Source organism: Antechinus flavipes, chromosome 1, assembly GCF_016432865.1.
Source record: "Antechinus flavipes isolate AdamAnt ecotype Samford, QLD, Australia chromosome 1, AdamAnt_v2, whole genome shotgun sequence".
NCBI classification, from domain to species: domain Eukaryota; kingdom Metazoa; phylum Chordata; class Mammalia; order Dasyuromorphia; family Dasyuridae; genus Antechinus; species Antechinus flavipes.
This window is the reverse complement of record NC_067398.1, coordinates 352,589,411-352,601,671: the sequence shown is the minus strand read 5'-3', so window position 1 is coordinate 352,601,671 and position 12,261 is coordinate 352,589,411. Positions and strand designations below refer to the sequence as shown.

The following is a 12,261-nucleotide window of genomic DNA, read 5'->3' as shown; positions in this document are numbered from 1 at the left end:
ATGAGGAAGTTTTTATGAGGAAACTGAGACTTGGACTAGGTAAGAGGTAAAATTATAGAATACAGGCACTGATTTCAAGAAACCTACTTAAAGATCCTGATTCTTGGGGCAGCTAGTTGGCACAGTGGATAGAGCACTGGCCCTAGTACATGATAAGTTGCTTCAACCCTATTACTTCCCTCACAAAAAGGGGGTTTCTTCAAGCCTCAGATTCCATCTCAGTAAAATGGGGAAATCAGAGCATTGACCTCAGAGGACTATTGTGAGGATCAAATGTGATAAATTGTACAATAAATTGCATGTGATAAATTATGTAAAGCAACTCATCAAGCTAATTATTATTATTAAGTGACATGCCCAAAGTTCTGCACCTAGTAAGGAACAGAGAACTGGGATTTTATTTGATACTCCCTCAAACATCCTAATACTCAGTCACTCAACTTGCTAACTCCCTATGAGCTATTCCATGCCCCATTTATCATCCCTCATTCTGTAAAGTTCAATGGCTCCCTACGGCTTCTAAGCAGCAAATATAAAATGCTATGCTTGGCATTTAGTCCTGCATAACCCCGTCACTTCCTACCTTTCCATTCTTGTTATACCTTATTCTGCAACAGGTACTCTTCATTCCAGCTCAGTGACCTCCTGACTACCTTAGAAATAAGACACTCCATCTCTCAGCTCCAGGCATTTTTTCTGGCTGTTCCTCATACCTAGTATGCTATTTCTCCTTAACTCTGCCTGCTGCTTCAGGTCATCTTTTAATGGAAGCCTTCTCACACGCCTCTTAATTCTAGTGCCTTCCTTCTGTTAATTATTTCCTACACAATCTGGATATAACTTCTTATGTGTATTTAAAGACATGTTCTGTCCCCCATTAGAGTGTAAGCTCTTTGGGGACAGAAACTATTTTTGCCTTTTTTTGAATCCCCAACACTTAGCACAGGGCCTGGTAAATAGAAAGCCCTTAATAAATATAGACTGATTGATTGATTCAACATTCAGTGCTCTTAACACTACGCTAATAAAAAAAAATGACAGGTGTTCCTTGTGTTGTACTTGACCACTTCTGTGTGTGTGTGTGTGTGTGTGTGTGTGTGTGTGTGTTTAAATGTTTGTTCATCTTATGATCTGGAAGCTTTTGCTTGAAGTACCATGGAATGTGGGATCACAAGACACTGTTTCAAATCCTTCAGAGTGTCTCTGCCACTTTCTAGCTGTGCAATTTTGGGATTAAATTTGGGGGCTTTTTTCATTATTTGTAAAAAAGAGGGTTTAGAGTGGATGATCTCTTAACTCCAAGTCCATGATCCTATAAGTCATGTTGTTGAATGGCCTCTAAATGTAGGTGGGTCATAATGAAAGATGCAAGAGAAAGAAAAAAGGATTTTTCCTACTACTTTCAGCCCCAAATGGGAGCAACGAGTTGAATTTTTTCTATGACCCAGTTGTTAAGAGCCCCGGAAAATTAGCACTGTATAGCAGGAGGAAGAACACTAGTTTTGAAATCAGAATTCCTGGGTTTGAGTTGTCTGTGGCTTTAGCACTCACTATCTGTATGATGCTATGAGCAATAATAAGTTATGTTCCCATAGCAAAGGAAAACCAGAAGTCTGGAATCAGAAGTAGTCCAGAGGAGGGAAGCAGGAGAGCTTTCGAAAACAGTTGAAAGTAGGTAAAACTGGACAAAACTAGTTAAATAATCAAAAAAAAAAAAGCTAAAAGTAGGACAATGGTCATAACTTAGCTAGAGTGCACATGCTTAATTGCTTCATAAATATTAATTCCTCCTTCCTAGGAAGAGCTAAGGTTCATTTTAATGATTATGCACTGTATGTAGCAGGAGGGGGGGACATATTAAGAGGTGTATGTTGAAGAAGGATCAGGAAAGAATATTAACTTCATCTCTCCAGTCACTGGGGAATGGGAGAGGAATTGTGCAACCACTATTAGGGATAAAACATTATTGTCTTGCTCCTAAAATCTGTATAAATTCACTTTTGAGTTTTTACACCTACTACCTATAGAAATGTATTAAAATTTTGAACTTTTTCACTTACCCTGAGGTTATTTATTGGGGGTTCAGAATTTTGTTTTCAACAATGCTGAGGAAGGTCAGTTGTACCATTTGCCTCATTGTGTCTTTGTGAGAAGAAGGCTTCACAAAATGCACACAGCCATACGATCAGACCTACAGCCATTATCTACACTGTAGTGATCAGGAGTCTATACAGTTTCTGAAGCATGTTCATTTTACCCTATTCCTGAATACCTCGAGTAGAATCTTTTTGCTCATCTTGTCTTTTAGACATAAAAAGACAAATGGCTAAAAGATGACAATTTGTCACTTGTGGCCCCAAGACTTTATGACCTGGCTAAGAATGTTTTTTCCCCTTTAGTCCCTAATTACATATCATTAGGAGAGAGATGTCCTGCGGTAAACAATTTAAAGTATAAGATGAATCTATCTGGATTCCCAGCCTGACACTAATCACAGTGGGCCTGATTCTTTACTCCAAGCTATTTGCCCATAGAGATTCAGAAAATCAGAATCTGTCCTAAAGGGATTAGCTTGAGAAGCCTAAAAGCTGATAGAACAGGAAATTTTAAATTTCATCTTTAATGATATGTATAATTATGGACTATAGTTTATTTTTTCTTTATGGAAGCAATTCTGTATAATTATAAGTATATTCTGTGGAATTCTCTACAAATGGAATTGTAGGAAGTGTTCTGCCATTTACCTATGTTGAAACATACACATCATTGATTTTTCTTTATCATTTTCATCAAAGTATAACTCTGGTCATAAGCATTCACTCTTTCTTCATCACAACAATTTCTGTGTTAACTATTATGAGTATAGTACTTTTTCGGAGGAAGGATTAAACAAAGCAAAAGGAAAAAGTTAATTCTGCCTTCTGCTACAATTTAATTTGGGGGTTAAAGCACAGATCGCATGAAAAATTAAATAAAAACAAAAGACAGTTTGTGATTAAATGCTGAGTCCAAGAGTAGTTCAGAGGAAGAAGTGATTGCTATGGGCTAGACTTGAGCAAAGCCTTGAAGAATGAGTGAGCTTAAAATACACAGAAAGGCTGGAGGGACAGGAAAAAACATAAGGAAATATTGTCAACCATGGTGTGGAAGGGAAATGCGTGTCATAGTCTGGAAAAAACAAGAGGCTCAGTCTAGTTAGAAAAGAATTTGTGTATGTTGAGACCAATGTGGAGAAAAATTAAAGATAACTCTGGAATAGTTACGTGGAACCTGATTATGGATAGCCTTGAATGTCAAGTCATTAAAAATGGATTTCGTTTCCAGTGATGGAGATTCATTACTTCAAACAAGGGAGTAATGTAATGAAGGTGTTACTTTACAAAGATTAATATGTCAACCGTTATGTAGGATATGCTTAAATGTTCCTACATCTAAGTAAGTAAAGTATTAGGATCCTTGCACTGATTTAGGAACGAAGTAAAAAGGATTTGTATTGGGGAGACCATCATGGATTGTAAAGGAAGGGATGGATTCAAGAAAAATTATGAAACAATAGATAGGCAATAATGATCAGATAAATACAAGGAAGAAGAAAACCTCCAAAGTAGTAAAATTTTAAACCTGGTTGACTATAAAATGACGATACTAGTGAAAGAAAAAGGGCAATAGGAAAGTAGAGACACAGTGGCAGAATAGCACATCTGTAAGCATATGTTTTCAAGGTAGGCATCTTTTAAGGGAAATATTCCACTTTTGTTCATTTTTTTAAAAGACATTTACAAAAACCTTATCGAGCATTTACTGGAAAGTTTTGGCAGGCCAAATTTAAATAACATTTTTGAGTAGGTTCTAACCAAGTAAGTATAATTCAGTTTAGCTAAATTTGAGAATGACGGCAAATGTAAATGATTAAAAAATATTTATTCACTACAGCTGTCAAAAGCGGAGCTAGGAATTCTCTGATCACAGCTGGTAAAAGTCAATCAAAGGGTCAATATGAATCATGCTATTAACTTGATAGGCTCCTTACCAAAAAAAAAAAACCAAATAAACAAATGTTGGTCCATTTTGCTACATTTCTGTTCATAACTATACAATCTATTTCTGCTTGCTTTTTTCCATAATACTAAAGTAGAAATAAACTTATGATTCATTTTACACGTCAATATTCCATGATTTTATCACTGTAGGTGAAAGAGGAAGAGAAGGGAGGAGACTAGATTTTTGTATAGTATTTACTATGTGTCAGACACATTCTAAGCACTTTTTACAAATATTAGCTCATTTGAGATACTATATCAGTAAAGTTTAGAAACCTGTTTATGCCATAAATCTTTGAAAATGGCTTTAAAAAACTCCAGTCCTGTGTGATATGACCAATCCAATAAGAAGTCCCTCTGAATTAAGCTAACTAATTGTGGGCATTTCTTTATTTCCTTCATACTTAGAATGAGAACAGAGACTGGGGAATTTAGGTTTTCATTGGTACTGACATGTCCTGATGAGGAACCTTTTCTACAAGACATGTCAATGATTTTCCTAAAACTTAGAGTATTAGAGAATAGAGCTTGGAGTCTTTTTGATGTCCTGGAACAGTTCTGCCAGTCTGGTGAAGCCTATGGAACTCTGCTCAGAATAAAATTTCTAAATGTATGAAATAAAATATGTAGTATTAAAAAGAAATTCCTTACCTTGAAATACTTGTCAAAATAAACAAGAAAAATTTGTTTTTAAAAGTTTGTGGATCCCAAGTTAAGAACTCCTAGAGCAACGAGAGAGGCTGAATGATTTGGGTTAAGAATTCACAAGCAGTGTGTTCCAGGACTAAACTCAGTTCTCCTGGGCTCCAAGGTTTCTTCTCAGACCAATATATCATGCTGTATTTAGTTCATACTTAAGTTATTTCAAAAAGATTCAATATTATCTATGTCCTTTCAAAACAAATAGTAATAATTTCTCATATCTTCAGATATGTGGAATTTTATTCCACATGAGAATACATGATGGGGGACAAGGGGAGGAGGAAATATCTTACCTTGTGGAAACTCCTTTAGATACTTTCATCCTGGAGTTGTCTGACCAAAATTCAATCTTGCTCTTTAGGTCTTTATTCTAAAATTGAAAAGAAAATTCCATCAGCATTGTATAGAAACCCTGACATAAAATAATACTTTTGCAGATATATATGGGGCAGGGGAGGGGAGAGAGAGAGAGAGAGAGAGAGAGAGAGAGAGAGAGAGAGAGAGAGAGAGAGAGTGAAAGAGAGAGAGAGAGAAAGAGAGAGAGAGAGAGAGAGAGAGAGCATCTATACCTCTTATTAGAAGTTCATCAGCTGAACCTTTTATTCATTCTTCAGGTCACTGATCACAGTACATTAATGACATGTTTAGTAAAAGACACAATGAATTTCTTCAATGATATTTTGAAAAAAATGATAAGCACTGGGAAAATGCCTAATCCAATATAGACTTAAGCAATATTTTGATTCAGGGTCTGAAATTTGATTGTTGAAAATAATCAATCTTAAGGAATATCTTTTGCTTAAAGAATCCCAGAGAATTAACTAAAAATTAATTTTTTGATTTAGCTTTTCTGCACAATATAATGATCTTAGAGAATTCCAAAGGACTCATGATGAAAAATTGCTATCTACCTCCAGAGAAAGAACTGATTGGAGTGTGAACGCAGATCAAACCATCCTTTTTTTACTTTGCTTTTCTTGGGGAATTTTTTTGTATGTCTTTTCTTTCACAACTTGGTTTGTAATATAGAAATATATTTTGCATGATTGCACTTGTATAACATACATCAAATTGCTATCTGAGGCAGAAAGGGAGAAAATTTTAAATTCAAAAAATTTTAAAAAGTGAATATTTAAGAAAATTTGCATATAGTTGGAAAAAATAATACATTTGGAAACATCCCCTTCCCAAAAGAAATATTTTTCATACAGAGTTTGAAGGCATTAAATTAAAGGCATCCAGGTATTAAAATGTCTCTTTTCTACATTCTTTGCTCCATATGTCCAAGAATTTATTCCATGCTAGTTCCTACGTAGAAGAGCCTCAGTCTCCTCATTTAGGATGAAAACTGAGTAAGAATGCCTGCGGATGATGTGATATATAATGAATGATTACTATAGTAGTCTTTAGTGGGAAGAAATCTTACTTCTGTTGCTTATGATATATGGAACTAGTGCAAATCATTTAAACTCATTTGTCAAAGTTCTTTTACCTATAAAAGCAAATGGACCAGATGTTCTCTGAGCTCCTTTCCAGCTCTAATACTATGATCCTTTAGACAATCAATAAGTACTAGTTGGCTGACCTGGTTTCTTTTCTAAATGGCAAACTTACACATCTCATAGACCCATGGGTGTAATTTGTACTTTCAAGTATTTTTATTTTCACTTCTTGGTGAAAATAGACCTGAAAAGAATGGAATTCTGAATTGGAACTTGTGTGGAGTATGAAAGCATTTTAGAGCTTGAAATGACCATTGATATTATTTGATTCAAACCAACCACTTCATGGATGAAAAAAAACTGTGGCCAAAAAAGATAAATTAAATCACTCTATCTCAGAAAATAATTAAATTATGAAGAAAATGGGACTGCAAGAGAAAAAAAGAAAAACAAAAAACAAAAAAAAATGTGAACCAGGAGAGGAGAAAGAACTAAGTCAGGAGATCAATCAATCGTCATTCAATCAGCAAACAAGAATGTCCCTATTGCATGCATGGCTCTGTAAGCAACATAAAGACAGAACTTAACTATATGAGATTTGACAGCAGAGAATACTATAGCCTCTGTATAAGGATGACATGCAAGTCTGTGAAGTGTTCCAGATTTTTAAAAACTGAGTTTTATTAATGTTAGGAGCTGTCACGCAACAAATATTTATTAAGCACTTACTATCCTCATAAGGCACAAAAAAACACAAAAGGAACTCACATCTTAATGGAGAGAAAGGATGGCATGCAAATAACCCTGTATATAAAAATGAAGGAGATGGCAAGTAAACAATTATATACAAATGTAAATGGGAGGAAATCTCAGAGGGAGGGTGCTGACAGCTCACACTTCTACTTGGAGAAATAAGACATATCCTCATGAAAAATTAAAATCAAAATTGAATAATAGCTTTAAAGTTTACAAAGTTTTTATATATACACGTGTATGCATATATAGCATATAATATATGTGTATATAAATACATATATACTGCACAACTCTTTTTTTTTTTTTAAGGAAATTGGAGTTGTGGCTTATCCAAGGTCACACAACTAGAAAATCTGTTCCAGTCTAGATTTAAACTCAGGTTTTTCTGATTCTAGGACCCAATGCTCTACCCACTGCACCCACTAAATTTCATTTGATCCTTCAAACAAGCTAAGAAGTATGTGCTATTATTGTTACCATTTTACAAATGGGACAATGGGGTTAAGAGATTACATGAGTTGCCCAAAATCACACAGCTAATAAATGACTGAGGTTTTTCCCAACTATCCATTGTACTTGCTAACAATAATTAAATGAAAATAGAGAAAATGTTAACACAAAAGAGCAATAGGTTTAGCTGCCAAATGAGTAAGAAAAGAGGTGGGGAGGAGCAAAGAGAGTTTTCATGATTTCAGAAGTGAGAGACCAATGGGAAATTCATGGAAAATCTCACAGAAAGACTTTAAAGGATCAGTTATAATTTTGGCTGAACAGAAAGGACAAGTACCAGGGAAGACAAATGAACAAAGATAGAGAGATCTTCCCTCCACATACTGTAGAGCTTAATCACATTACAGGACACCTGCCCCCCCCCCCATCTCTTATCTCTGCAATTCTGCATTGGCTGTATCCAAACTGGGACACTCTCCCTCTTGACCTTCCCTTCTTGGATTCTTTGCTTTCCTCCAAAATTTAGCTCATGCTCTGCCTTCTTTTTGAAACTTTTCCTGAATCCTTTCAGCTGCTAGAGACTCCCTCTCAAAACTAACTTGGATTTATTTTATACATATTCTGTTTATAATATATAAATATACACATGTTCATAAACATATATGTGCTATATATATATATATATACAAGTGTGTATACATTTGAGTGTACATATAGGTTTATTACAGTGCAGTTGTAAATGTATAAAACATATATGTAAAGATTGCCAAACATGTATGTAAAGTATGTAATAGAGATAACTGTGTTAATGCATACATGTGTGTACAAAATGTAGTATACGTGTAGGAATGCATATGCAGATTATACAGAGATGCAAGTATGTGCATCTGTGGCTCTCTCTATACATGTGTACACACATATGTATGTATTGTGCAGATATACATATACATTGCTATTGTCTTCCAGGTCACCTCTATAAACATTATGTTAGCTCAAGCTCATAATTCGTTGTCAGTGCAGAAAAGTGCTATGGGCATATGGATTGAGCCTATCATTTCATTGGTTTAGGAACTTCTTGGTAAGGAAACTCCCTTTACCAAAGCAGAGTGGACCTTCTGAAACTCAGAGACTTAGAGAGCTACCTCGATCACTAAATGACTTACTCAGGGTCACAATCCAGTATATGTAAGAGGCCAAACTTTAGCCCAGATTTTCTTGGGTTGAAAATCATCTCTCTATCCATGATGCTCATCTCTAAACTAGAGTAATGATCTGAGACAGAACTTGATTAGAAGTGACTAAAATTCACTTCCTGAATTATCACCCCCCCAGTTCTCCCTATAACTCATCTAAATAGATTTTATGGGGTAGGAAAGCATCTTCTTTGCCAAGATAACAGGCTTTAATTTGCTGTTCTTTAGTCTCCCCATATGCTTTACCATCTCTGTCCATGTGATAATGTTTTCCTTACACAGACTTTTAAGATGTTTCTACTAAATGAGACACTTATATAAGTTCTGCATTAATTGCTTTTTACCAAATAGAGATTTCTCTGAGCCAATGATGAAACATTTGCCAGTCAAGGCTCTGTTTCAGCACTAGTCTTCAATCACTTTCTTCTCTAAAACATTTTTATATTTGCCCTCATTTCTGAAGCACAGCAACTCACATCATAAAAGGAATGATGGCAGTACAGTTACACAGAATGCTTTGCAAAATGGAAACACGTGAAGAGAGAAGAGAATATTTAAAATATACTTAAAGATGAACAGGTTATCAGTGAGAGATACCTGAACTCATATATTTACCAGAAGCTTCAAATAAAGATGAAAAAAATCTCAAAAATTCAGAGGAAATGAATTAAGATTCTCAACAAGAGGCAAGCCAAAATCTTTTTCTGATGACATTTCAAAGAGATGCTAAAAAACTGAGTGTGCAAGAGGATATATAAGATAAAACTGCATAGTGTTGAATCAGTAAATTTCACTCTGAACATGGAAAAAAATGAAGGCATGATTTATAAGGAAGAGAAAGAGCCTCACAAAATTGAAAGATCTTTTTCCCAGAATTTTCGAATACTTGGAAGCAGAAATGGAAGAAAAAGGTAATATACAGTAACTGTTATAACCACATTAACAAAATCTAAATGCCATTGGAATCATTCACAGAACAAGAAGGCATTTGCCTGTCTTTATCTGGAGATTTTTTTCTACCCTAAAAATCATTTTAGAGAAGAAAGAGGGTGTTCTTTCAATGTATCTCAAAATTTTTTATCTCCACCAGCAGAGCCTCTTCAACCATGATAACCAATACTCTGGCCCTCTTGAGACCACTGCATTGTTTAGTGTGATTACAAGCTAAAGAGTGGTCCTCAAGTCCCTGTGAAACCTGGCACATCCGTACATTCTGTTCTCACAGTTGCTAAAAACTTCAATAACCAGAGAAGTCTTATATGCTCTTCTCTGTAATGTTCTCTTTTTCAGTTTTCTTGGGGTCTCTGGAGGCAGTCTTCATTTCAGTTCAATAATCACCCTACATCTCTGAATTAAATCCTGGCTGAGGCTTCTAGCTTACATGCTCTACACTGCGTATAAACCAATCATTATATCACTAGGAAACCATTATTTGTTGTAGGATTAAATCAATCATACTGAACCATGCTAAATTAGATTTAACCATTGTCTCCTCAATTCCACTTAGTACCTTGTTTCAAGTTCTGGCCCATAACACTCCTCCACTTAACTAGACTGGCTAACATGTGATTATAGACTTTTCGATATCAAAACACAAATCAATAAATGTGGAAGATCTGAATATCCATGCCTTTGTTTTTTATAATATTCAGAAATGTCCCAGAAAAACATACATGTGGAATAAATGGAAGATAGGATACCCTATCTTCTACATTGATTCAATCTTGCAAGTTAAAGTAAATGAAATATTTCCATGGGGATATTTTTTTAATCTTCAAAAAACCAGTCCTTCCTATTCACTAATATATTCATTATTTAAATGTATTACTTAATGAATACTTTATTTTAATATAATAGGGAGAAAGTTCCTATATTATTCTGTATGCAAATATATATATATATATATACATACATACATTTATTTTAAGAAGTATATAAATAATTACTGTATGCATGGCCCCAAATATATCAATTAGTCAGTCAACAATCGGTCAACGAGCATTTATTGAGTGTTAGTCACTGTGCAATGAAAGAGAAAAGCTCAAAATAACCAAAAAAAAATCCAAAAATTCCTGTCCTCAAGAAGGATACATTTGATTGAGTGAGACAACATGTAAGACATGAGCTACATACATGAAACATATAGAGTAAATTAATCAGAAGAGAGAAGACAATTGCATCTGGGTAAACTAGTTAAACCCTCCTATAGTAGTTCTTCCAAACCTTTTCATCCTTCCTTAACCCTTCTATGACTCTTCTTCAACATACCCTCTAAGCTGAAAATCTTGCCCTGTGTTTTACTGAAAAAAAAAGATTCCACTTCTCAAGAGATCCCTCTTATCCCCTCCGCATCTCACATAGCCCAGATACTTCCCATTATTATCTCCTTCACGTATCTCACACAATGAGATGGTCCTTCTCTGTACTGTGCAAAATCTTTTACATACACAAATGATCCTCTTACATTCCATCTTCTCCAGCAGATTGCTCATTCCCACTCTTTCACTAATCTTCCCTCTCTCCCTTTCTACAGCTTCCTTGCTACTTACAAACACACCTGTTTCTCCCTCATCCTCAAAAATCCCTCATGTGATCCATCCATCCTCATTAGCTATTATCCTGTATCTCTCCCACATGTGGCTAAACTTGAGATGGCTATTTACATTAGGTGTCTCTACTTACCTCTCACTTTCTTCTTAATTCTTGACAATCTGGCTTCCACTGAAACTGCTCTCTCACCATCACTACCACCCCACCCTCCCCCATTTTTAATCAGTTGCTAAGGCCTGTTAATTTTGCCCTCATGACATTTCTTGCATGAAAACACAGGTTTTCAGGAAAACCTGATGGCCCGTGGTATAAGCAGAATCTTGTCACTTCATGATGGACTAGTGCAATAGTTTGCCATAAGTCTTTTCTCAATCCAGTCTATACTTTACTCAGTTGTCAACATAATCTTCTAAAACACAGGTAGGACTAGGTCATCCTACTATTCAATAAACTCTATTGGCTGCCTATCACCCTAGAATCAAATATAAAACCTATTAGATGAATACAAATCATTACAAAAACTATTATAAGTCACATTAGCTACAAAGGACATATGAAGGGAGACACTGCATTTAGAGAAAAAGCTGATAAATAGTATTATGTATAGAATGTTTATGTATGTATGTATGTATGTGTGTGTATATATATATATATATATATATATATATACACACATACCCATACATATATAAAATATGTACAAACACATACATACATATTTGTGTCTAATGGTAGCCATCTCTAGAGCTACTTATAGAAGAAGAAAGGAAAATAATTCACATGAAAACTTTATTATATGCTTAAAATGAATAGCAAATTTTAAATGAAAGATTTGCAGTTTCATGTGCAATCATCTTTTTTTATTATATTATGTTATGGAAATGCTTATTTTACTCCATAAATTAAAAATAAAATGAATAAAAATTAAAACAAGAAACCCTACCCCTTTAATGTTTTCAGTTTAATTATATCTTGCCCCTCTCTGTCCCAACATATCTTCAATCTAGTAACAGAGATAAAAGAGAGTAGTCTGTATACTAAGGAAAGAACACATGTCAGAATGAAACTGAGATGCTGTTTGTGTTTTTAACTGAGTTCTTCAGCCCTTGTTCAATAGTCAGGCGCTAT

At 34.8% G+C, this 12,261-nt stretch overlaps 1 protein-coding gene across 3 annotated transcripts in view; it reads right to left on the bottom strand.

Annotated features, from left to right (window-relative positions):
- Positions 1-12,261, bottom strand: part of CCDC68 (coiled-coil domain containing 68) — a 79,715-nt gene that overhangs the window by 4,871 nt on the left and 62,583 nt on the right. For all 3 annotated transcript variants that reach the window (XM_051969600.1, XM_051969599.1, XM_051969601.1), the window contains exon 10: positions 5,036-5,112. In XM_051969600.1, the coding sequence (XP_051825560.1) occupies positions 5,036-5,112 (77 nt within the window). The remainder of the gene's footprint in view (positions 1-5,035; positions 5,113-12,261) is intronic.